General features: G+C 36.8%; 1 protein-coding gene and 1 pseudogene across 2 annotated transcripts; both read left to right on the top strand.

The window, feature by feature from the left end:
* Positions 1 to 645: 645 nt before the first annotated feature.
* Positions 646 to 27,243, top strand: LOC149154848 (thioredoxin reductase 1, mitochondrial-like). 2 transcript variants are annotated; one of them, XM_089438856.1, is made up of 3 exons: positions 646 to 1,681; positions 26,757 to 26,807; positions 26,992 to 27,243. In XM_089438856.1, exons 1-2 carry the CDS (start codon positions 736 to 738, stop codon positions 26,768 to 26,770), a joined length of 960 nt encoding a protein of 319 aa, XP_089294982.1. In that variant the 5' UTR covers positions 646 to 735; the 3' UTR covers positions 26,771 to 26,807; positions 26,992 to 27,243. The 2 variants fall into 2 exon arrangements, with proteins under 2 accessions (XP_089294982.1, XP_089294981.1); XM_089438855.1 differs by lacking the exons at positions 26,757 to 26,807; positions 26,992 to 27,243 and adding an exon at positions 1,918 to 2,172.
* Positions 7,917 to 23,169, top strand: LOC149154849 (uracil phosphoribosyltransferase pseudogene; annotated as a pseudogene).
* Positions 27,244 to 27,760: the final 517 nt, after the last annotated feature.

Raw genomic sequence — 27,760 nt, 5'->3', positions numbered from 1 at the left:
TTTGATGTTGCGGGATCGGATGATGGCTGCAAAGCATTAGGTAATAACTTGTACAAAGTGTCAGACTGAGAGTAAACTAGATCCAAGTATTGGGCACGAGCGATGGCCTACTCTTCAGTGACGCATCAACCCATAGCTATATCGTGAGCAATTGGGGCTATGAATTATTTGGCAAACCATTCAGTGAGTAACTAATCAGCAATCTCAAATTTGATCAAGCAATGTCTACGTCTTCATTCATGGATGTGATCAAAGATCTGTGTCGTAGTATCTTGCTTAAGTGATGTGAGCAAATAGGTGCTAGTTTCATAACGAACGACAGCTGAAAATGCGCAAGGAAAGCCATGGCTAAAGAGTTAAAGTCATGGTAAGTACTTCGAGGTAGCTCGATGTACCCAAAAATCCATCCATGCGGATGTCATTCCTTCTTCATCGTTATTATTCCATGTGTACTTAATCTTACACTAAACTGTCCTGTCAATTCATACGCGCAAAACTGTCACATGCCAAACTTTCAGTTCACACTGCAGAATTGTCACACACCATTCTGCACTGATTGACACCTCATCGATGACGTTCGCACACACAGATGTTTGTTGCTATAAATTCAGCCTAGGGACAACCCATGTCTCAGTGCAAGTCATTGAACACAATAAACAATGCTGTTGGCTGGGAGTGAAGAGGAGTTTACGATTTTCAGAAGCGCATAATTCTTCAATTCCTTCACCAAGATAGATGGGAATGACAAAGGGGGAGGTGGAATTGGAGAGGATGAGGGTATCCACCTGCATAGTGGGGAGCGGACCAACGGCGCACACGGCGGCCATATACACAGCACGAGCGGAGCTGAAGCCCATTCTCTTCGAAGGATGGATGGCCAACGGAATCGCCCCCGACGGCCAACTCACGACCACAACTGACGTGGAAAATTTCCCAGGCTTCCCGCAGGGGATTATGGGAATTGAATTGACAGAGAAGCTCAAGGAGCAGAGTCTCCGATTCGGGACGCGGATATTCACGGAGACAGTTGTGCGCCTCGATTTGTCAGTGAAGCCATTCAGGCTTTACACCGAAACCAAACAGGTGGACGTTGATACCGTCATCATTGCCACAGGGGCAGTGGCCAAGCGCCTCGATTTTCCTGGGGTCGGCGATGGAGGAGACGGATTCTGGAACAAGGGCATCTCTGCCTGCGCTGTCTGCGACGGTGCCACCCCCATCTTCCGCAACCGGCCGCTGGCGGTCATCGGCGGCGGAGACTCGGCCATGGAGGAGGCGAATTTCTTGAGCAAGTACAGTAGCAAAGTTTATATCATTCACAGGCGGGATGTCTTCAGGGCCAACAAGATTATGCAGAAGAGGGCGCTGGATAACCCCAAGATTGAGGTCATATGGAATACGGAGGTCCTCAAAGCTATTGGGAACGAGAGAGGATTGCTCAGTGGGCTCAATTTGCGGAACACGGTGACCGGTGAGGAGTGGGTGTTGGAAGTGTCGGGGTTGTTCTTTGCAATCGGGCATGAACCAGCCACCAAGTTTCTGGAGGGGCAACTGGAGTTGGACTCGGACGGTTACATTATGACAAAGCCTGGAACCACCCAGACGAGTCTTCCGGGGGTTTTCGCTGCCGGAGATGTTCAGGACAAGAAATGGCACCAAGCCATCACTGCTGCCGGTACAGGTATGTACTATGTATATGTCTGCAATGCGATCTGGTGTTTTCTATCTGTCGTATTAATTTTAGGGAAATTTTTATTTCAAGTTTGCCGCAGGGCTGCTGTTTGGTGGAGACAATTGTGTTTTGTCTGTGTCTAAATATGTTTTTTATTTTTCGCATCCTGGAATGATTTGAGAGAATGGCCCATTTATGAAAGATGTAATTTTCTAACGTATTTTGAATTTTGATTTACTGTGCAGGGTGTATGGCAGCACTGGAAGTTGAGCACTTTTTACAAGAGATAGCGGTAGAGGAGGAGGATACTGAGAGAGATAGCGGCACAGGAGGATACTGAGAGTTCCCGGCCTGTTTGAGGATGTGAGAGCAGTGTTTTAAATAAATGTTAATTATTAATTATTAATCCTTTTTCCAGACTTTGACTTTGACTTTGACTACGCAATGGGTCGACTTGTTGTATTATGTTATTTTATTAATTCAAAAAATGATTGGAATCATTTGAGCATCGTTGAGAGTTCGATATTAGAAGAAGCAGATTGAATTGAATGGTTTAACACTTCGATCATTATTTAATGTTTTAAAAAATAAATTATATTCATTATTTAATGTTTTAAGAATAAATTATATTAAAACTTTGAAAGAATGGTCAACAGCTTATGCATTTTTAAAGATGTAAACTGAATTGAATTATTTAACACTTCGATTATTATTTGATGTTTTAAAAAATAAATTATATTAAAATTTTGAAATTAAATGTTAATAGTGAAACGGTTTTTTATTTAAATTTATATATATCTTTACATTCATATAATATTGATTTAAAAAATTAGTATTATTAATAAAAAAATATTTTAAAATTTTCAATAAAAATATTTAATTATTAATTAAATTATATATTATTTATTTATTTCCAAAATATTTTGCAATTTGCATAGTATCTTACTATTTTAATGTCATTCATATTTATCGTTTTTTAACTTGGTTACATTAAGTATTAAAAACCTAGGTAAATTTAAAATTGTATCTTCATAGTAATTTGTATTTGTGATCCATTGTTTTATTTTATATATATACATTCATTTTACCACTACGTTTATTCATATTTTAATTTTAATATATTTCTTAAAAATATAAAATGTTATTTGGAACACAACGATAATCGGGGAGCAAGGGAGCAAGAATGGATTCTTTGATTAATACATCTTAAAGTAAAAACCCTCATAACTTTCAAATACAAAATTGTCGAATATATATATATATATATCGATGAGTATACATACATATACCTGCTTCCAATACATTTTTCACAATTATCATTAATGGAAACCTTTATTTTGGAGGGAAGTTGCACCTTTCAGATGGATGGCTCCAATTTCAACGCTCCAATTTGTGATAATTTCGGTGGGCTCGAAAGTATACACGGAAACGGATGATGATGATTTCTAAAACTTATAGAAAGGCCTAAAGATGAAAACAAAAAAGCATTTAAGATGCTAAGCCCATGCCCAAGGGAGAGGGGGCGAGCTGGTGAAAAATTTAATTTTAAATTTAAAAATAAAATAATTATTGTTTTTTATATATTTTTATTTTTTTAATGTTATTATAAATATTTATTGTTGAAATTTATACAGCATAGACGTATCTATTTCCACCCTCTAAAGTAGATGAATCCACGTTGACATCTATTTTCTATAAATTTGGATGGCCTTGATTGAACATCAAGGGATCATGCTTTGTCTGAATGACATATCCACGGCTCCCTACCATGAAGCGATGGAATGAAAATAAATGGTGAGGAAATAAAAAATGAGGTTAACTCATGGGTCCATGTTAATTTTTTTATTTTTTTATTTTTTCTTTGGAAAAATCGTAATTTTATTAATAATAACAAAATTGCATTTTGTAGATGTTGAAGTGCATATCCATTAGCAACTGTTGTTCAAAAGACAAAAAATAGAAAGAGAATGTACATTTGGGAAGAAAATTATACTTTTCTCCCCTTTTTCTTCTCGACCTTTCGCCACTCCCCTTGAGTCAGCAAGAATGAAACTAGTGCAAGTGAAGTGTCCTCCATAGGGCAAGGATTATCCTTGTCTGAATCTGAGTGATCTGAAGTTTGATGCCTTTTGGCTCCACTGGTATCCATTGTATCTGGGATCTTCCCCAACAAAGAATCCATCCAATCATGTGATACAAATTCCTCAGTTTTTGATTCCTTGAATCTCTGATTGTTCTCTTTGGGAATGGGGTGTTTCTTTTCCTCTTCTTCCTCCTCATCAGGGACAACAAGGGCCTGGTGGAGGGAATTGCCATCCCTTGGGCTGTTTTCCTACTTTCTTCTTCCTACGCATATCTTTTTCCACTTATGGGCACGTATTTTGAAGATGTCATGTTTGGCGGCAAATTCTGCATCTAAATGAAGCGTTTTCATAATCTAATATCTGTGTCCAACACCTCTGTTTATACTTTAGTTGTATTTGGTCTGGCAATCCTTTGCTGAGATCTACTTCCACACACATGTGTGCAAATGTGTAAATTCCTTCCTCCATTCTTTGTGTGTCCATTTTAATGAAACGCCCAATGGTGTTGCCTATACCAGACAGGATTTGATGGCTCTAGAAATGTAGTGGTAGGTTGTGAAGGCGAACCCAAACTGGCATCCGAGATACAACCATTGTATTTGGATCAAATTCTGGAAACCATGGAGTAATGAAGAGACTCGTGGAGCCCATGAACCATGGTCCTTCCCTCATAATAATGTCCCTTTCCTCTGATGTACGAAATTTTACAATAAAGAACCCTTTGGAACAAAGATAAATGTCACATAAATTAGTCCAGGTTCTGAAAACCCAAAGGAAAAGGTCCATAGATTTGGGCCAAAAACAATTGAATCTGCAAATTATTGCTTGTTTTTCAAATGAAGAACAATACTCATTTGTTTCTGGTATATCCATATTTAATTCTGGGGTGAAACTCAGTTGTTCCACAATGTATGGGGTGGGTTCTGTGCCAGCTTGTTTTGTTGGTGTTGTAGCTGGTTTATTTCCTTCAAGAATGTTCTTGAAAGATAACCCTGCACTTTTTTGCTTTTGATGCATTTCTAAGTTTTTTGTTGTGCTGCTTCTTATGCCACTGCCTAGAAGATTTGTTTTGCGTTGGTCTTCCGCGCCTCCCCTCAGCCTCAGGTTGAGAGTGATGGTAGATTCATGTAAGATTTTGTAATCCATAAGAGATTTGTAGTCTTGGAGTACTCTGCCTCCAAAGATCAAAACTTGTGATCCTGTACGATAACCAGTATGCTGGAAGATGTTGTTCTTCAAAAGTTGTACTTGGTTACTTGCACCCAAGCCAAATGTGTCCTCCCAGAAGGGGTTTTAATAAAAACTTGAAAGGGAAGAGGGTTTACGAGCGATTCAAGTTTTGGTTCTGTCTGAGAGTAAATTTGCCCATCCGCATCAGATTCGTCGCACTGCTCTGTATTCCCAGAGATTTCCTTCAGGGATAATTATAAACGCCGAGAAAATGCTGAGTGGTCGAGATCTGGTTTCGGTTGAGTTGTTCTGGATGCTCTATTGGGAAAATACCTTAATGGAGGTCGGGGAGAGCCCAAAATCACTTGATTCACCACATTGTCCATCAATCCCCAAATTGTTGATTGTGGATCTCCATTTGAGACTGCACACATACATATTTGTTGTGATTTTCTCATCGTTCTAGTTTCAGCAGACTGATAATACAGAGGTTCCGTAGGTATTATTGTGGACAATACCGTCAGGCCCTACATCACAAAGTGGTAAACCCCATTTGTAATATGCTTGCATGATTGATAAGAAGCCTTTACCACCTTTCTGTTGCCTGCAAAGCTCAGAGGGTATGTGTCAGATAGTGGGATATAGTCTTTGATCCGCTTGGAACTGATGGAGCTGCACCAGAATATGCAGTCTTGTTGCCCTGGATCCAAGATTGCCGTCTCTTCCACCGTCATCTCTATTTGCTCCAGACCATGCTTCCAGTTCCTCTGCATGGTTTCTTTATTGGCTTGCTTCCATAAGACCACCACCAAATCCACACCAGCGATGACTGCAATCGAAACCCTTGTTCCCGCAAGATTGAGTCCCTCTTTTCCTTTGGCCCTGGGCCTGTTCTGATCCGCCAAATCCACGCTGGTGTTGACAGCAATCGAAGCCCTAACTCTCGCTTGACTGTGTCCCTCCTTTCCTTTGGCCCTGGGCCTGGTCTGAGCCGCCGCAACCTCGCCTGCGATCGCTGTAACCGGAACCCTAGCTTTCGCGAAAGCCATCTTCCTCCTCACAATATGAGAGTGTTAATTTTTAATTTAATATGGAAATGCGCTGATTAATTTAATGTTAACTTTTAATATATATCATCACCATCATTAAATCTATGAAAGCATACATACTCTACCCCTCTATTCTTGAACCTGAGACTTTTTATGAAGAAACACATGCTCTTAACCATTAGGCCCACTCAAACTGTATAATTTAATTTAATTTAGTGTAGTTAATTTAATTTAATTTAATATAATCTATTAAATTATTGTTTAACATTAAATATAAATATTAAACATAAATATCAAACATTAAACCTAAACATAAACATTTAATTTAGTATTGTTTAACCTAAAACATTAGAGATAAATATTTTAACATTAAATATGAAATCAATTAAACATAAACATTAAACATGAACCTTTAAATATTTAAACATATAAATATAACATAAAATCAATTAAGCATAAACATTTTAGAATTTAAACATTTTAAACATATTAACATTTAAGATTTTAACCTTTTAACATTTAAGATTTTATTTTTTTTAACATTTTAAAAAGTTAACCTTTTAACATTAAATATGAAATCAATTAAACATAAACATTAAACTAAACATTTTATTTCTTAAACATATAAATATAACTAATAAGATTAAAGATTAAATATAATCCTAAAGGTTAAACAAGCATTAAATATAAACGTTAAACAAGCATTAAACCAATGTTGAATATAATTTTAAGTTATAGTTTTAAGACATTTTAAAATTCAAAGTTGAATATGTTAATATATTAATGTGGTTGAAAAAAATAAAATTATATATATATAAAAGAAAGAAATATTTAAAATATATGAAAAAAAATGAAATATAAATGAGAAATTATATTGAAATGAAATATGAAATTTTTAACTTAATGTTAAAAAAATAATGTTAGACCGGGAGGTTGGAGTCGGAGGGGTGCTAATAAACCTAAAAAAAAGACTAAATTAAAGTTAGGATAGGGACTTGGCGATGCCACGAACAATCAACGTCTTTAAGGGTATCAAGAACCTGATAACTGTTGGTGACTCTATGGTGATAATCCAAAAATGTTTTTGTCTCACCAAGCACGAGAACCTCATCGAAACAAAACCCTCCCCGACCATTATAAGGATAATGTATCTCTTAAAAAAGATTGAAAATTTTAAAAATTTCCATGTAAACCATGCCAATAACCAAGCAACAGACGTGCAAGCCAATGTCAGGGCAAAGTTAGAGCAAGGCTCTTTACGTATTAGCAACATATTTGAAATATGTTATATCTCATAATACGGTATAAAAATATAAGATCAATGTAGTACAACTAGAATATAGGTCTAAAGAAGCATAATTAGGTAATTACTATGGACAACATTTCGATGGCTTTTTGCAATGCGTTGGGAGAAGGGGTGGTTGGTAGGAAGTTAATGCACAAGTGTGATCGTGGGAGTTTGGAGGCCATGAATCATGACAGGTGGGATTTCTGTCCTTGGTCATTTTCATAGTTATTTAATATGGTTCCATTCAAGGGTTGGGTAGGTACCATCGCAATTGCTCAAGGCAGGTTTCGATAGTGATGGAGATGGATGGTAGTTGTTTCACCATGATGCAGAGTCGATACTCATTTATGGAGAATAATATAGGAAGGAATGTCAAGATGAACCGGGCTATTATTTATAGCAGTTGGTTGCGGCAGATAAACCAAAGGATATTGTTAGTACAGGGGAGAATTGCCAAGAAAATGGCCTCAACAAGTAATGGAAGTGGCAGTGACGCGATAGAGTCTAGGCGTAGTGGGAACATAGGGGACATTGTTGATAGCTCATGCAAGCAAGTAATCAAGGAAATAGTGAAATAAATCGATGAAAACATGGTGGTCTTATATGCCCAACTATAGGGTCTTGGTAAGGACATGGAATTGCTTCAAAAAACCATGGAAAGTATCACTGCAGACGTCTTGAACCTTGGCCATAAGGTTGAAAACATTGAAGTTAAAGTCAAGACAACCATTGTGAGTGTGTTGAAAGAAGTCTTTGGATTTAGAGATGCCTTTCTTCCTCATGTTGAAGGTGTTGCGGGCGTTGTAATTCGGGACCTAGACCCTGGGGGTGGTGGAATTGAAGAAATGGTGATGCCTCCTGGTGAGGCTCTAGGAGAAGTCGACCCTGGAAGCAACAGGTAGCAGTTGTCTTTTTTTAGTTTACATATATGTTTTGTCAAACAATAGAGTATGGTGGAGTCTTTTAGAAGGTTTATAGTATAAACTATGTAAAACGTTTGTATGTAAATAACATAGGTAGCAATAGGGTCCTTATTCTAGTTAAAATGCTGAACAATATTGAGAGCTTGCTCTCTATGAATGTATGAGACCTGGCCCGTTTCTAGTTTTATTAATGAAAAAGATATCTGTTTTATTTATAAAAAAAAGTGAATGTTAGAGAATATGTGGATTGTTGAAATATTAATTCTGAAGTAAATGTTAAACAAATAATGCATATATTTGAAAAAATATTCTCTATTTAATTAAAAAATAAAAAACAGAAAATGTTAAACAAATAATGCATATATTTGGAAAAAAAAATTATATTTGATTAAAAAATAAAAAACAGAAAAATGACAGAGAAAGCATTTTGAACAATCAAAATATTTGAAATATATAAAAATAAAAAGTTATATATGATTTGATTTGAAATATGCATTTTAGTTTACTTATATAAATGAAACGAATGAAACAAAAGGAATATGAAGTGTCAGCGAAATGATGGAAGAGGGGGAAACTTAGAAGGTAAACATGAAAAAATGGAAAATGGAAAAGAAACGGGCGTTGGGAAGGGGGAAAGCTAGTGGCCGCCAACAATGAGCCATGGTTGTAAGCTCTTTGTTGTCGGGCTGGTCCTTTGGACGCATTGCGTCTCGTTACAAAGATTTTTCAGAACTTTTTTTTTGGGTGGCGGGATGAAGGGAATTGGAAAGGACACAAACTACATTGCTTACAACTATATTGGGATGTTGTGGCTATTCAATGACATCTTTTCTGATGCTTTTCAAAGGCCGAATTGGTCGAATGTTCTGGCGGTTGAAAATAAAACCTTGCCTTGTAGACATGAAAGATACATCCCCAAATATTTGTGACTTCAATTCATAATCATAAAAGATAGTTAAAGCAACATGGAGCCATTCACTTCGAATCAAAATCAAAAGAAGAATCTAACAAAAACAAATAAATTCATACAACACTATGACAATCAAAATGAAAATACATAATAAAGGTATTTGCCAAACAACAACCATTGGAAGGACATCAGTGCAAACCCATGAAAATACATAGATTTACGAGGTTAGATTGATAGGGGTGACAATGTGGCACTATAATCTATCAAAACAATACATAGAAACATTGAGCTAGATATTTACAATCGAGTGCACATAATTTTCTTCTCAAGTTTTACATGGTAGGGAATGTAACCCTGCAGGTAAACAGGTAATTGAAGTGAAATTGGAGGTAAACAAGTAGTTGAAGTGAAACTGAAACTGAAATTGAAGGTAAACAAGTAATTGAAGCCTGTAAATGAAATTGCGATGAAATAATTGAAGTGAAATTGCATTGAAATAATTGGAAAAGTCGCTCATTGGCTTCGTAATTGATTTGGTAAACAATCACGAGTGATAGTAAAAAAGGATCCAATATTCAAGACAACCTTTTTACAAACCAAATAGGCTATACAAAATATTATGGCATATAATTTTGGATGTAGTGAAATAAATACTGAAGAAATTTGAAGTGTACATTTTTATTTAATTGAAATTAATTAAAAGATTTGGTTCATGTGAACGAAATTTGAGGGTCAAAACCCTAGCCAAGGCGAGCAGATTGATAAGTAGGGTTGAGACCATTTTTTTCTCTTCAGAAAAAAGTGTTTATTAACCAAAGGTGGTCGATTTCATTATGTCGCTGAGAATGGAAGTTAGGATTGAGAATTGCAGTTGACAAAAAATAAAATCCCCATAAATAACGAACAAAAATATTCAGGGTAAATATGGAAAAATGTCAAATATGCTCAAACTAGGTTGCACAAATTAACACAAGTGGGAAGAGAGACTTGAATATCAAACAAGTAAACAATTGCATGGTAAAAATATATCATACAACATTCAATGTAAATTGCAACTGCAGTAATCGGCTGTTATTTTTTTTATGTGCTCATATTATATTTGTTATTCATTTTGTCCAATTTTTATTTAATTGAAAATTAATTAAAAAATTCGCTTCGTGTCAAAGTCATTTGAGGGTTATAACCCCAAGCAAGACCGACCATGAATAAAATTCAATTAATAATTGTAATAAAATTCATATCGATTGTCTATCAAAAGACAAATAACCAATATTGTGTTACAAAAGGGTTTGTATCATAAATATCAGTGCAGAAGGGAGGGGTTGTGTCATGGTCGTTATCTATAACAAATCAAAATCTATTTAAAAAATCTCGGGTGCAAGCTGAGTAGTCAAGTACAAAACCCTAATTTGCATATGATGCATAATCACAAGAAAACGCTATTGTCCGTTGGACAAAATTTGTTTCCTACTATACTAATAACCAAGACAATCTGGTGACAATGACACTAATAACCAAGACAATCTGGTGACAATGACACCTAGAAATACAAACAAAAGGGTTCAAGTTATTAACATGAGAGAGTTGGAAAAATGTGATGCCTAAACCTTGAACAACAGGGAAGGAAACGAACCTCAAACACGAAAGCATATATATCAAGAGTAGAGTTATCTTTATTTGCATGAATAGAACATTGTTTATTTGGTTTGGAAATATTGAAAAAAATAATGTTCTATTTTATCTTATTGTTTAAATATAAAAATTATGATATATTTTAAAGAGAGAATGCCATATACAAGTGATGTCAAAATAATTGTAGAATATACAACTTTTTGTTTCATTTTGCTGTGTGAATAAAAAAATTTAGTTGAAAATATCTATATAAAGATCTTTTAAATAAAATATTAATCGAATATTTTTAATATTTAAAAATTATACTTTGTAGATTTTTGTGATGATAGTAAACATATAATGGTTTGATTTGATTTTTTTATTCGATTTTTTATTTTTTATTTTTTAATTAAATAATTAATATTAATATTATTATTATTATTATTATTTTCGTATCATTGTATAATTATGAAAGATATGCAATGATAGCAGACTATGGTTGAAATATTTTGTCTTAAAATATTCTATATATTTTAATTAACACAATGGATATCGTTTTAACAGTTGTGCAATGTTTGAATTGCGTTAGAAGATTCTATTTGTGGATATCTGCATGGATTATATGTTTTTTTAAATGTGGATGTTTGTTTCCTTTGAATGAGTAGTTTGTTTTTCCTTTCGCTATATTTGGTTGTGGAGATGTTATGACGTAGCACTACTACAGATAAGGGGGTTTTAAGACAATATTTGAGACAATTTTCTTAAGATGAGACAAAAAAATTTGTGTATTGTATTAAATGTTGTCTTTAAATGGGTGTCTTAAATTATTGTCTTAAAAAATTGTCTCTATACAAACAATATATAACACAAGCATTTAAGACAATATTTGAGACAATGTTTGGATCAATAGTCTTAAATTGAGACAAAAAAAAAAAAAAAACTTGTGTATTGTCTTAAATATTGTCTTTAGGGGCGTGTCTTAAATTATTGTCTTTATAAAGAAAATATATAACACACACATTATTGTCTCTTAGGAGACAATTTCATTTTTGTCTCTCCAAAGACAATAATTGGGATTAAAGGCATATTGTCTTTATAGAGACAATACAATATCACTTTTGTCACAATGTTACTTTTGTCTCTTTGGAGACAATATAAAACAATGAATCCAGAAAAATATTTCACCATTGGAATAAATCAATATAAAAGTATTTAATTAGAATTAAACTACTATATCATTGATTAATTCATGTTAGGGCAAAGTGAAATCGAACCACCAACCTCTTGCTTATAAGGCAGGTTATTTGCCATTGAGCTGGCACCCTTTAAAGAATTACGTGACGATATAGGCATTGATTTAAAAAAAAAAGCTCAACACATAATGACATAATCTTTATAAAATCTATAATCATGCAACCCATATTTTTAACTTAATAAAAAATAACTCAATGGAATAGCTCAACGTCACATCCTTGTAGCATGACCCGCACAAAAAGATAATAATACACGATAATCTGCTAACAAATTAATGTAGTCATACAAAAAAAAAGTAACTAGAATTAGCACAAGTTGTTAATATCTTTCCATAACTATTGAATGGTTTTTATTCAATGTGTTTCTACTGTCGATCTTTGTCTAGTTCCTCTTTGTCCAGATCATCGGTTAAAAAAATAATATGGAAAACATATAAGCAAGGATATTTTCTGCAACTTTGTAAAGCAAGGAAAACTCTTAAAATGATTATCTTTAAAATTTAGTCGATAAAAGAAATCAACAACAAAGAATCTACACAGGCTATATTGCATATTTCCTATAAAAACATTTCACCTCAAACTTGAAATACCATTTTTAAGGGACATCACTAAATCAAGAATTAACCTATTAGTCTCTAAGAAATTTGGAGAAGATTTTAGTCGTTTTAATTCATCTTCTGTTGTCCATCTAGTTATATAGAAATGAGGAAAATGTACAGAGAGGAGAGAAGCACATCTTAGTAGTCTATCACATGCTTAAATCAAGTCTTATATTATCCCTAGAGAAACCAAAAGAGAAGAAAGCTCAAAGGGGAAACAAAAGGAAACTCAATGAGGAGCAAACAGGTGGATGAATACAACTACATGATAATAATGAAGATGTGATTCAAGGAAATCCTGGGAAGAGGAAACAACAACCATCCAAGGCTCATGATGGCACTGATTGCACTTATTTCAGTTGCAAGAATAAATGAGATGTAAAATATAATTTTTGGGACTATATTAGCATATTAGTTATTGGATGGTTATGAGGCGTACTACAGGTCAACAATATTCACGATCAAGTGAGACTAAGAGGAATAGAGGAGATGGATATCATATTTGGACAAATTTACTTCACCACATTATTAGCATAACATTTTGAAGAATCATAGATACTAGACTACCTTAAGTTTGCATAATGTATTCTTGTAGAAACAACATTCAGAATAGAAAATAACAAGATTAGCCAAATTACCAAGTGGGACATTCTGGAAAGTTGCATGTAGCTCATGCCAAACTCTAGTTAAACATGAGTTTTTTTAAAGAACAATCCTCATATGCCACTCCCATACATTTATAAATTACATGCAAGGGCAGTAGCTGGCATTTCCTTTTTCTCTCATATGTTGAGGCACAATACCTGCCAAAAGATAGATAAGCCACCCTATCAAAATTTGAGTCATTGTTATTATATTTCAGAACTACTTGAAAATTTGTCCAAAAGTACAGATTATGCAGGTTCACATCCAAATTAGCTAATAATAAGATAATAATAATCAACACTTTCATCACAAATTATATCTGGTTATGGGACCTACTCAAAGAGCCTAGCAGTGTATCTATATAACTTCATAGACTAAGGTATTTATCCATGCTTTGCATTCTCAAGATTGGAGGACTCCAACAATGAAGCAGGCTCGAGAAATTTTAACGTTGTTTCAAATTAAAGGCATGTGATATCATGTTCACCATCTCCAATAGCCTGCAACATTTATTGCCAACACAATTAGACTCCTCAAGCAATTAATCTTTTAAACAAATTTCATGAAATTACAAATAAATTTTTAGGCTAGGTGTACATGGAGTGATAAGGGTAATTAACATCAATCAGACCTTCAATTTTTCTGCGATGTGTTTCAAATTCTTGGCCTCTTTTAATGCAATATTTCTTGCAACTTTCCCAATTTCTCTCCTAACAGGACTTGCAGCAGTTGTATCCCTTCCCACAACTACAATAGTTGTAAGAGACTTTGCACTGTGGACCATTGCTCCATGCAAGTTATTGAATTTGCTTGATTCTTTAGTTGTTTCCAATTCACCATTAGATCCATCAATTGTTAATCCAACCTTAATAAGTTGAATACAATGTTCTATGTCAATAGTCATATTTTCCTTAAAGACTAGTTTACTAGGGATAGTATTGTATATTTACATGGAATATTCCTAAATTATTAATGTATACACTAATTTCCAAAATATAAATTTATGAAGCATGATACATTGTCTTCCATTCCAATCCATCAAAGTTTATGGTTCACAAAATATAAAAAATGGTCTAACAAAAAGCAGGCTCACTAGAAATGTCAACAGAGTAAAAGAAATTGGTTCATCTTTTACAACTCATTGGATTTTCCATGAATTAGATTAAAGTTGCTTTGCAGTATTATGAACCTCCAACATGTTTCTTCTATTACCTTTATAGAAAGAGAACACCATCCCAATTATTTTCACTCTCAATCAAGGATATTTGAATTTCCTTGCAATATTTAGACCCTACACTTTGATATGTAAAGTATATAGGTCATTAAGGAATCCACGCTTCAAGAGTTTATGTTCCAATTAATTCTAAAGCCATAAAGTCAACTTATAAACCCATAAATTAGCATTAAATTCATATCAAAAGGTAAACCTAATTCTCTGAATATCAATGAAAGAAATAAAAGACTGGATTATTAAACATCACGGCTGAAAAAAAATAGAAAACAAAAAGTAAAAAATAACATGTCTTGGGCATTTCAGTGCACCCAACTAGTCCTTGTGTTCCTTGTTCAACTGAGGTTGCTTTCAAAAAATAATGTATCATGAAACACCAAAATAGAAACTCGGGAGACTGTCCAATTTGGTTAACAATGTTAAGTCCACTTAGTGAAACCATATCATTTGGTGCATGCTAATTTTATTCCAAATCAGAGGTCATATTAATTGAAAGGAAGACACATAAAATATCATCTTACAATCACTAATAAGGTTAACTACACCCTAGCCAATGGTGATATGGGAAATCCTACAATCCTTCCACTTTCATTTAGGTTGAAAATGTTGTTGAGGGTGACATGTCATTTATTCCAAGGCATTCTAGATAAGGATAAGATAATAAGATATTTTTTTGATGTCCAGAAATAAGCAAGTAATAGGTCAATTGGACTAGAGAGTGGCTACTAAACAGTGTGGGTGTCTATAACATTCAAGAGCTAAAATGCTATAAAAATACAACATATATGAATGATAATAAAATAAGGAAATCAGGCTAATGTGTGTATTGACAATACTAAATAAGGAATTGAAGGAATTGAAGGATATGGTTTGAGTTTCTTTGCCCTTTGGACATGGTTTGAATTTCTTTGCATGCATCTATGTTTAACTAAATGAGGGCTTCTTATTTGTAAAATATTTTTCAATTTTCCTTTCCTCTTTTTTCCTTTGTTCTCTCGAACTTATGTGCCCCACTTAGAGGATATATTTTATGTAGGTATGAATGGCTACTTTAGACTCTCGAGATGCTTTCTAAATAATTGGGAGAAACTCAAACACCCTAGTTTGGGATAATTTTTTTGGATTCCTTTTCTCTTCTCTATGAAAGCAAGGTGCTTTCCTATGTCAATTAGAACTTTTCTCTCATTTTTTAATAATCAACTATCTTTTGTAAAGTTCCATGCTCATTCTATAAGAGTTGGATTGTGTCATTGGGTTTGTTGATCATTATGTCACTTGATTTCGCTGCTCTTTTGTTCCATTTCATTCCATTCCATTCAGGGGTATGTGAAAGAACATACCATTCAATTAGAGTTATAGTTCTCTGCAATCTTGTTCTTGTGCTTCCATCCTTGAGCTTCGTTGTAGAAAATTATTTGGAGGTGACTTGGAGTCCCCTAAAGTGCTTTAAATTTGAAGCCAATATCTCTTTGCTTTCTACATAGTGCACTTTGGAATAATTTGAACAATTATTGGGGGACTAAATCTCACTTTATTAATGTGTTTGATTGCTTGACTTGGAATTCAACCTTGTGAATTGTTCCTATTTGATCAATGTTTTTCTACTTTTGACTCCATTACCCATGGAATTCAATGCACTGCAGTCACAAACAAAAAATTATCGCCATTGCTTTGAGAGGTTTATAAACAAACATGCACTTCTCAAGCACAAATTTGAGGTGTATGGGCCTTTGAGAGCATATTTGCATAGAAAACAACATTCACTGAGGAATATAAGTGTTAATATGAGCATTAGCTTGTTGTCCCATCAATTTCGTAACATAAATCAAGTTTGATAATTAAATTGAAGGGAACCAATTTGTGGATTTGAAGTTTCTTTTTTGGTGAAAGTCAGATTTTTATACTTAAGATCACATAGGGATTCCCATCCCAGGCTAGAAAAGCACTAGCCCAAGGTGGAGAGGGGTTGGGAAATAGGTGACAACTTAGCCTCCCTAGTTAGCTTTTAGTTTGATAGTTTTGATTGTTAATGAGATGAAGATATTTTGTTTTACTTGGTGCTCATCCCTTCTGTTAGAGTCGGTCTAGTAGCCCTCCATCAGTGATCAAAACTCTTTGCATTTGCATAAGTAGGTGTCTCATCAGTGTCAATTTTTGCATTCCATTAGGCATGCCATAACCCTGATGGAGGAGCTGGTGTTTTTTTCCCCCTCTTGGCATTGCTGGATTAAAGTTGTTTCAGTCCTTAAACTCTTTTAAAGCTTACTTGTCTTGTCTTGAAGTCAAAATTCTAGGTCTAGGGCTTTGGTCAAGTTTGTCTTCAAGGTCATGTCTCTGAAGGTCAATAAGTGCTCAACAAGCCAGAGGGATGATTTTCAAGGTGTTTCTTCGAAAATTTCTATCTTGTACAATTAATTTTCACCTTGGATTTAAAAACCCTGTTTTTAAAGCCAAGGTCATTTTTCGAAATTTTGTAAAAAATGGTAAAATTTCAGAAGGCTTCAAAGGACAGCATGTAACCCTGGCTCCCTTGCCAAGATCCCTCAGATGTTATCCCTGCAAAAAGTATCGAGCAAAAGCATCAAATTAGTCAATTTCAGGATAAAAGGAAACCAAAAACATCAAGTTTATAAAGTGTCAAAGAAAAACATTATAAAGTGGGTTTGGGCATGAAATTAATTCAAATCAAGGTTATAAAAGCCCAATCTCCCTCCATCAAGCCTCATTGTGCATCTAAGTCACTTGCAAGAGAGATTGGGTGAGAAATTGGCCGAAGTTGAGAGCTAGACAGGCGTGCGACCCGTCAGACCAGGCGCGTGACCCGTCAGACCAGGCGTGCGACCCGTCAGAGGCGCGCGACCCGTTGAGCGCCCTCCGACAGTGCAATTTTTTAACGGGCGCGACCCGTCAGTGGCGCGCGACCCGTCAGCGCCCTCCTTATCAAACTGCCTGCAAATTCATCCAAGGAACCACCAAAATCGCCGAATTGCCTAAGGTAGGCCCTCCAACTTAAAAATTGTTGCTTGTTATGGTCAAAGGAAATCGTGATTGCATTTTTAAAGATCTATATTTGCAAGAGAAAAGCTCCATGTGGCTGTGGTTTAAAATTGTAAAAAATGGCTAGGGTTTTATGTTGTTTTAAGGTATTCCCTTGTAATCATTTTTTCCCCATTTCCCATTTCATTTTCCTTGTCTTCCTATGTAAATTTCCCTTTTAAATTTGTAAAGAAAACCTAAACCCTACCCCTCTTCCCTAAAAAATAAAAAAAAATCAAGCCCTAACCCTACCTCTCATAATACCCATGTAAACAAATTTATATAATGATGCATATGCAATGATTTTGCAATGATTTTTCCCAAAAATCCCTGTTTTATATATTTATTCCCATTTTCCCTTTAAAATGTCCCTCCCCTAACATTCCCCTCGTGCTCCTTGTCCCCTTGAAACAACATTTTAATCAGCATTTTACCAAGCAGAAACAGCAGTACATTTCAGCCACTTTGCTCCTTAAACAATGTCAGAAACCGAAACCAATTACGAGCAAAGTGATGACCAGGCATCAGCTTCAGAGTTTGAGGTACAGAGGAGGCCTCATAAGGGTGGAAAGGGTGGTCATCATAAGAGAGAGGAGCCCACTTCTTTGACAGATTTACAAGCTTGTCCTATGGCAGTATCATGTTTCCGGTATATGTCTTGTTATGAGTTTTGCGAGAGGATCTCTCGGATTCAGCATCACAGAGAGTTGGCTCGCATATTTGTTTTACATTTGCATGATGGACATGTCAACCTTGCCGGGGTGGACTTTACATTGACCCCCGAGATGATTGCACAGGCCACAGGGATACCTAATGTCGGAGAGGTATGGAATAAGCGCAAGGTGTTGGACAGTGTTCAGTTTGAGCCTTTCATTAGGCCCGCACTCATGAGACACTTGACAGGTGTGTTTCCCTTCAGATTTCTCAGGAGTGAGTATGCTCCCATGATGAGGCTTATCATGCTCTATTTTACCTGTGAGGGCAGATTTTCACAGGTATATTCGTACCATATTCGCCTATTGATGCATTTCACACGGGTACGGATGATGAACATCCCTGTTTTCTTCTGCCAGAACATTGAGAGGATGGTGCCCGTGGCGGAAGAGCCCGGCACAACAGTATAGGAGCCTCTACCATTATGGTTTGATTCAGCTTGTGGTCTTACATCAGTTGGCTCAGCAGGGCATCTCATGGGAGGAGTTCATCTCTCGTGAGTTCTTTACAGCACCACCACCACATCCGAAGATTTTTCATGAGGAGGGAGGACCATCACAGCAGCATGATATCCCCGGGACTAGCCATGTCAGCTCTCCTCCGCTTGTCACTTATCAGAGAGGCCAAAGGGCCTTATTTGCAGCAGCTCAGCGAGTATTTTCTCCACATCATGTGGAAGGGGTCTCGCCTTCTTCGTCAGCTCAGCGAGTGTTATCTCCACAGCAGGTGGAAGGGGCCTCGCTTTCTTCAGCAGCACAGGCAGCACAGAGGGGCAAGCAGCCCAAGATTGATGAGGGGCCATCAGGTGTTCCAGATATAGAGCTTATTGATCTTGATGTCAGTTCTCCTAGCCTAGAGTCAAAGGAGATCATTCAGCACCTTAGAGCTGAAAATGATGCACTGCAGAGCAGATCAGAGGGGGCACAATGGACGATCTCATATCTAGAGCAGCGCAACAAACAGTTGGAGGATGAGCAAGCTCTTGATGAGTTGTGGAGGATTCGTAGTGACCGCAACTTGAATCGAAGAAGACCCGGTGACCTATTGCCCGCTGAGCGAGAGTCCATGCTTATCCAGCTCAATGCTCACTTGGAGAGGTTGTTGGCTAAGTCCAACCAAGATAAGAAATTGTTGAGAAACATGAAGAACCATTATTGGGCGCGGATGCACGTGTGCAAGGCGAAGATGAAGATGTTCCAAAGGCAGTTGGCCAAGGCACAAAAAAGGAGAAAAAGGCTCGATCCCCTCCACATCTTGGCCGAGGCTTCCTTGAAGGAGTAAGGCACTAAATAGCTCAGTCACAGCATAAATCCCAAGAAATTTTGAACATTTTGGGTCAATTTTGGTTTTTTCAGGCAATTTACAGGTTTTGTCCTTTTAACGGGTCTCACCCCCCGTGCGACCCTTTCACTTGGCAACTCCATTTTGCAAAAACTCAGCATTTCCAGATTTGTCATGAAAATTTACACATGCTCACCCATTTCCAAGAGATTTTATGAAGTTTTGGGCCTCCTAAAGGTCAAAAAACAAGAAAAAAATGACTTTCTTCCACATTTTTGAGACACAGAAAGCAGTCTTGGGAGATTGCAATTTTGGAGGGGAAAATGACCACCCAATTCAAAAATTCCAGTTGGGTTGGAAAGTAGACTCACGGACCTTTCCAACAAACCTACTCTTTCCCCATTTTGGCACCTGGAAGTTCCCCAAAAGTGCCCTCAAAGGCGCGCGACCCATCAGGGAATGGCGCGCGACCTATCATGCAAGTTTCTCAAAATTTCACTGTACAGCCCAGAAAAACACAGTTTTGACTATGTTTGACTTTTTGGAGTTGATTTTTATCCTCCTTGTTGTAAATGATGTAATTTTATGACACTTTTACACTTATGTATCTCTTCTAGAAGATTCATTCATGAGATAGGTGAAAATTAAATGAATGAACTGGTTTCCTAGCTTATAGAGGCAAGTTGTTTTGACTACCTAGATTTTAGTGCTCAGTTTAGAATTGGTTGAAACAACTCCTAGAAGGATGAGCTCGACCCCTAGAGGCAGGGAAAGATGTTAGATGATCTATATTATGTACTTTCTGGCTCATTTTCATGGTTGGACTCTTGAGGGAGAAGCTATCATTGTATTATTCACTGTATCTCTGCAATTTTTGGCTAAGGAAGACCAGGGTTTTGCAGTCCTTTTTGGGATTCTTGTGGTTACATGTATTGATGGTGTGTTTCTCTATGTACTTGTAAGCGTGTTATGTGAAGCATTTCCTTTCTTTTCCTTCTGCACATTAAGGAAATGAAGTGTTAAAGTAGAACTCATGACTGTCATGCTCTGCTTTTAAGTTTGTTTAATTTCAATGTTTTCTACTGTTTAAGGAGAATTCAAAGTTATTGTTTGCTCTCCTTAGCTCCTCACCTGTCTTTCTCATCCATTCACCTCATTCTAAGGCATCAATACTGTCTCCTATCTCGCCCCAAAGAACCCCCTGCAGAAACTGTGTCCAATCCCTGCACCCAAAATTGCCATCTCCTCAATTTGCCACCAAAAACCCTAAAAACCCCAAATCAACCCTTTTGATCAGTTTACTAGCCTAAAATCAGTGTTACCCTATTGGTCATCTCACCAATTGAAGATCTTTACCGAGATAGATCGGAGAGAGCCCTCTCCTGCCCCGTAGGGCTAGCTACGAGGCTAAGTGGTTTGATGTTGCCTTGAGGTTTACCTTTCTCAGCCTGAGGTGAAATTTCAAGCGCTAACATATTGGCGACCATACTGGGGAGAACATTCAATTTATTGATTGTCTTATCCCAGTACATGCAATCAAAGTGCAGATCTGATGCTGATGGTGGACAGCAATAAGACACTTATGCAGGCTGAACCATTCACCTGGCGACTCCAACTCGATCCAGACAGTTCAGTGCTCACTGATCCATTAATGCAATGGAAGGGTATGTGGAAAACCCTACCCTGTGTGAAGCTGTAGAAGGAATAAGAAAGGAGTTAGCAGATACTGAATTTGATGAAGATGTTTACAGTGCCTGGCTTCATTTGTTGAAATCTTCAAAGTCCTTCAAAACTAAATTTTGTGAGTTAATTGTTGAAAGAATCGAAAAGGAGATTAAATGTTTAGATGAGCAAATCCAGTCATATGATTTCCAAGACCCTAAAAAGTTCTTGGAAATCCTTCCTCCTTCGCAACAAGAAATAACATACTCGCCTACAGATGTTTACATTGACAGTGTGCAGCTGGAAGTATGCATTGCAGAGTTGGGACAGCCAACAGAGTTCGGCTTCCGCGATCCAATGGCAACATATATGGACATGTTTTTTACTTTGATTGATAGATCAGACTCTCTTGTACGTTACCAGGGTCAGTACGTGTATGAAAGGTTGCCAGCAATTACATCGGTGACCTCGTGGAAGCATTCTCGAGCGGCATCATTCTCAGGTTTACTTGAATGGTTAATATGGCATTTCAGTATTACCTGAGCTATTGTTTGTACAGCAGATTAGAGTAGATTTTGTAAATAAATAAACAGCCATAAGGGCAGCATCTTGTTTTAGTTTGCTTGAAGATTGTTAAGTCGTTTTTCAGTCATTTCAGTCTTGAGATCAAATCAGTTTGAGTTCAGTTTCAGTTGTGTTGATGATGACTCCATTTCCCAATGGATGGAGGCACTGTCTGCTCTCCCAAAGTTCTGCGGTTCTTGGCACCTCCAAAATGCGACAACTTCCATCCCAAGTGGAGCCGATGTTAGACTCCGTCTCATGTCAGTGTGAGATTGATTCTTCTTCAAAACCCTATTTTGAAGAAGAAATCATTAAATGTATTTTTTTTAGAATATGTATCGAATTCTCCAGCTCTTCAAAAGGCAGCAGCTTCCTCAACTCCTATCTCTGCAAAAGCACAAACAAAAGAAAAAAAACATCATCAACAATCATGTCCATTTGTTTGATCTGGTCTAGAAGCTGTCTTCAGTTTTCATTTGGTTATACAGCTCTCCATACATTTGGTTGCTCAGATATGGTTACTTAGAAAAGGAATCACTGGAATGAAAGGCATACTTTAATCTCTTGACAAGCATATGCCTACGGCCTTGTTGCTTAACCTCTGTTGCAGACTTCTTGGCACATGGATTTACATTATGTAGGGAATTCCTGAAGCAGTTCTTGATCTGAAGGTTCGGCTTGGTATGCCTGCTACACAATGGATCAGTGTTTATAATGCTCGTCGGCCGATGAAAACAGAGATACCACTATAATGTGGCTGATACAAGACTTACACAGCATGTTGAGAAAAGAAATGAAGATGGCCTTTTTATAAGTAGTGAGCTTCTTGCTCAAATTTGTGGGCTCTTATCATGGATGCGGGAAATGGATTCACTGCACAAGTTTATGAGCTTGATGATAGTCATGATTTCAAGATAAATAAGAAAGCGCGATGGCAGAACTGGGGAGGCTTCTTATCTATGAGGCATCAAGGGATTGGTTGCCCATTGTTAGCGGTGAGATCCAAACACCACTAGGAGTTGCATCTGTTGAGTTCATTGATCCAAGAGAGCCCGTGATGATAGTGCCAGTTTTGAGAGCTGGTCTTGTATTGGTGGAGCATGCTGCATCTATTTTGCCTGCAACAAAAACATATCATGTTGGCTATTATAGAGATGAGAATACACTTCAAACAACCTTATATTTGAACAAACTGCCAGAAAGATTTCTAGAGGGTTCTCGTGTGCTTGTAGCTGATCCAATGCTTGCAACTGGTGGGACAATTGTTGCACAATTAATCTACTGAAGGACAGGGGAATTGATCCCAAAGATATACGGGTGGTTTCGGTTGTGGCTGCTTCCCCTGCACTTCAAAAAATTAAGTGATAAATTTCCTGGGCTTCATGTCTATACTGGAACTATTGATCTTGGTCTGGATGAAAACGGTTTTATTATTCCAGGTCTTGGGGACGCAGGAGACCGCAGTTATGACACTTAAGATACTTTCATTTGGTTTTGATGCTTATTGGCGTGAAGGACAAAACCTTATTCCCAGTTTAACACCATATCTTGCCATCATCTTTTGCGTAATGTGTCTCTATTGCTCCCTCGGTTTACAGTCATTTGGTGGCCTTGTCTATGCAAACAATCCTAAACTGGAAGGGGCAAGTCTCAAAAATGATGACTACGTAGTCTTCAACTTTAACGACTATCCTAGTGGTATTAGTAAGTCAATCAAGCTCTCATCACACGCTGCGGTAGCAGCTCATGATAAGGACATCAATTCTGTGGCTGTTATTCCAAATGATAGTCTTATCTGTACTGGTTCTCAGGATCGAATAGCTCGTATATAGAGATTACCAGATTTGGTACCAGTACTAGTGCTAAGAGGCCACAAAAGAGGAGTTTGGTGTGTGAAATTTTCACCGGTAGATTAATGTGTGATGAAAGCATCCGGTGACCAGACAATCAAAATATGGGTATTATCGGATGGCTCTTGCTTGAAGACATTTGAAGGTCATACTGCAAGCGTACTGCGAGCTTCCTTCCTCACTCGTGGGACATCAGCTCTGGGGAAAGATTTGATATTTCAAAAGACTTTGTACGTTCTGGGCTTCAACATTGGGGCTCTGATTAAAAAGATATGTCATTGATCCAGGCTTTGTGAAGCAACGCCAATACAACCCTGGGACTGGGATGTACTCTCTTGATGTGGTGCAGATTAGTCGGCTAATCAACAAGCAGGCAGAGCCGGAAGGACACGTCCTGGAAAATGTTATAGGCTCTATCCATTATCTGTGTATGAGCATGAATTGCTTGAGGCAACGATTCCTGAAATTCAACGTTCATCGCTTGCTACTGCCGTGCTTCATTTAAAGTCATTGGACCTTACAGATGTAGATGTTCTTAACTTTGATTTTCTTGACCAGCCATCACGTAAGGATCATGCGACTTTCCATGTGAGTCCTTGGAGGATGCTTTAAAGCAGCTGTACCTAATTGATGCGATTGATGAGGATGGATTGATAACTAAAATTGGAAGGCAAATGGCAGAGCTTCCATTGGAACCTTCACTTGCAAGGGCTCTGATAGCAGCAAATGAGATGGGCTGCTTATCTCAAACTTTGACGGTCGCAGCAATGTTATCATGTGAAAATGTATTCTCCTCGACAAACAGGTGAGATCTATGATGTTTTCCAAAGATGTGAGGCAGCAACTCTCGGCCATAATGCATAAAATAACAAATGAATCTCTAGATGTGCGGCCAAAAGAAAATTCACGAGAAAATGGGGGCATTAGTAAAAACTTGAGGAAAGCTTTATGCATTGGTTTTGCAAATCGACTTGTACAGCGAATGGAACGCCAGGAACGTGATGTGCGCAATTGACCCTCGACATGGGCGTTACCTGATAGCCTCTAATTAAATAGTGGCTGCTCTGTTTAGTGCCTGATTTTCGTGATGTTTTCTCTTATCAATGAGATTGCCAAGTCAAAATACGCCTAAAACAAAACAAAGACACCTGTCATAGCAGCGAAACAGGAACCGATGATCTATTTTTTGACTGCAGTTGCAAAGTGGCATTCAAAGGTCGATTGCCTATTTCTGTCTTTAGTTAGTCTACGCTCCAGGATTAGTTTTCATGGAAGCTGGAATAATGGAAGGCTTTTCTATCTTTAGAGATTCTTTTCTATTTTTGTAGCTTCAGGTGAAACAACGCCCCTGTTTTGGGGTCGATTTGTTTTCCCCTAGCAAAGATTATTTAATGTATTAAAAAATCATTTGTAAAGGAGAGTGAAGAGAGGAGAGAGTGCTGAGTGCTGAGAGGTGTGTGTAACAGAGCTTTCATTGTACAGATTTTGACAGAGACTTTAATAAAAAAATGCAGCTCTGACCCCTGAGATTCCTGTGGTATGACAATTTAGCATAAGTTTTCCTTCTGTTTCATATGTAACCTGTTATGTTTTCATTTCACTTCATGATCATTTCTAATTGAACAAATGAAGTGTTAAGGTAGAATTCATCATTTGTATGCTCTGCCTTTAAGTTTGTTCAATACTTGATGTTTCCTTCTGTTTGACAAGGATTCATCTTCTATGCCCTTGTCAGCTCCTCACCAGTCTTTCCATTCCATTTAATCTCAATTTGATGTTAAATTTCTTGCCTACCTTGCCTCAGGGGATAATCTGTGTTCTTGATTACATTTCTCTGCTCAAGCTGTTACTTTGCCCATGCAGCCCAGAAAAACCCCGTCATTTTATTAAAAACCCCTTTTTATCAGTTTACTAGCCTAAAATCAGTGTTACCCTATTGGTTATCTCGCCCATTGAAGATTTTGACCGAGATAGACCGGAGAGAGCCCTCTCCTGCCCCGTAGGGCTAGCTACGAGGCTAAGTGGTTTGATGTTGCCTTGAGGTTTACCTTTCTCAGCCTGAGGTAAAATTTCAAGCGCTAACACCTTCTTCCCTGAAGCAACCTAGTTTACAGGATTCAAGGAGGTGCGCTTCAAAGTTCAAAACTGAAATCACCAAGTCAAATCTTAGATCTTGATCTTGTGTTGGAGAAGGATTCACTTGTTGAGTAATAACTAAGCAGATTGAGTTACAATCTTCTAAGAGTAGTCCTCCTTGTGGTTCACCTCAACCCAAGGGAATTGGGGTCATGTTTTTGCACAAGTGCTTCAATAGAGAATAGTCAACTTAGTTCTTCAGCTGGGAGGACATTCAATATTTTTTTTATTTTCACCGCTGCAGTTGAGAAAACAGATTTTCCCCTGGTGCATGGCCTCTCATTTCACTGGATGTTTTCTTTGATGTTTTCCTAGTATCCATTCAGGGAAATTTGGAAAATTCATAACTTGTCCAGACTATTATCTTTTTTGGTTTTCCTTGGAAACTGTGTACCATCAACAAAAATTGTAGAGAATTTTCTCTTAGGAAGGGGGAAGTGATTAGACATTGTTATGTCTGACTTAGTCAATGATATATTATATCTGTAGTTTGTATCCTACTTTTGTATCCCACCTACCTCAACTACTGGTTACAAATATGGGAGATTTGGTGAAGGATAATGTCTCACAGACCAATACATAAAATATTATCCATGATTTTATACTCCTATAGATTATATATACCTAACGATATATAGTGTACATCTTTTATAGTTGTGGCAATCTCTCTCTCGCACTTTCTTTCTTGTGGGATTGTTCCCATTCCTATTCATTTGTACATATATCATGTTTGAAGAAGGATTTGTGTCCTACATCAATTTTCTATCAACATTTACCTCAATGATTAACATAGATGTCATGGATTTCCTCAAGAATCATACGTTTTTTGTAAATAAAGCACACTTTCCCTATGTATGCAACTTCTACTACAAAATCAACAATGAACTTTGTAGTTCATTTTTACATCAGTGGTAAACTATGTAAGTGTTGATATAACATGCAAAATATGTGTCTGAATCCTGTTTTTGTAAAATAAGTTTCATCAAGCCATAAATTAATATTATTTTTCCTTTACTTGTGCCTTAATATTATTTCTCTTTGTTTTTAACAACTATTCACAATATGATCTATGGTACAGGAAGCAAGAAATAATGACCGGATTCAGACGTCTACAAAAAGAAGTGAAAAGGTAGGTATCATTTTGACATAATTTATTTCCAAAGAACAAAATCTACGAAGGGTAGAGTATATACTTCCATTAGTTTTAAGCATCTACAATAAAACTTCTAGGGAGTAGTTTACATAAGAGAAAACCATGCAGTATTTTTCTTAAATTTTGCAGTTGTACCACAATAGCATATGCTTTCCTTCAGCTCCTGCAGGTACTAAATAATTGCAACTGATTTCTTGGATGCCTACTGATGGTCTAACTTTCATGGTTCATGAAGACCCCACATTGGGACTCTGTCAGAGGTGGGCCTTCTTATTCCATATTGTTTTACATGCTCTTCAATTTGGCTATTTTAGAAACTTTGGAATTGTTTCCAAGATTTAAAAATTCACTTCCAAATTGGAGTGAAAATTAATCTTACATGTTAAGTACTTTGTTTTTTAGAGATGTGAAGTGCGTTGCAGGTGCATCTCTTAGTGTTCCTTTAGGATTCATGTTCAATTTTAAACAAGCAAATTTGGAAGACACATAAAGCGCGTTAGCAACTTTTTCAACCCAATTAAATAGATGCGGGTTGAGTTTTCACTTGGAGTATCAAGATTTCTCATACCATACTGATTTCAAAAACACTTGTTCTCATGTAACTAAAGCTAAGTTACCAGATTGTCAAATGATTACTCCTTTGAATGTTTAGTGTTAATTTCAAACAACTATAGTAGGAAGTAATCTTCTAGGGAGGTTGGGAGTAAGGCCTTGATCAAACAGGTGGGTGTTTTCTCCCTATTTAATAGATCTAGCTACTTTCTCCTAAATTTTATCTTTCCCCAACACTTTCTCCAGATCTAGCAAATCCAGGTAAAACTCTTTAATGTATTTGGGTTTCATCAATAATTCCATGTAAAGCCCTTTATTTTTGGCTTAATACATTATATATTATGGCTTGCTTGATTGATTTTCTTCTCCTTCTCTTG

Source organism: Pinus tabuliformis, chromosome 9 (genome assembly GCF_031772625.1).
Source record: "Pinus tabuliformis cultivar Carrire ecotype Pingquan chromosome 9, CPIR1, whole genome shotgun sequence".
NCBI classification, from domain to species: Eukaryota; Viridiplantae; Streptophyta; class Pinopsida; order Pinales; family Pinaceae; genus Pinus; species Pinus tabuliformis.
The sequence above is the reverse complement of the archived record's forward strand: the minus strand, read 5'-3'. Positions and strand labels throughout refer to the sequence as shown.

Bases quoted from the DNA above. Each gene is read 5' to 3' on its own strand.
- LOC149154848 (XM_089438855.1), top strand. From the start codon at position 736: ATGGGAATGACAAAGGGGGAGGTGGAATTGGAGAGGATGAGGGTATCC. The intron at 1,682-1,917 runs GTATGTACTATG...TTTACTGTGCAG, and splicing joins CATCACTGCTGCCGGTACAG to GGTGTATGGCAGCACTGGAA.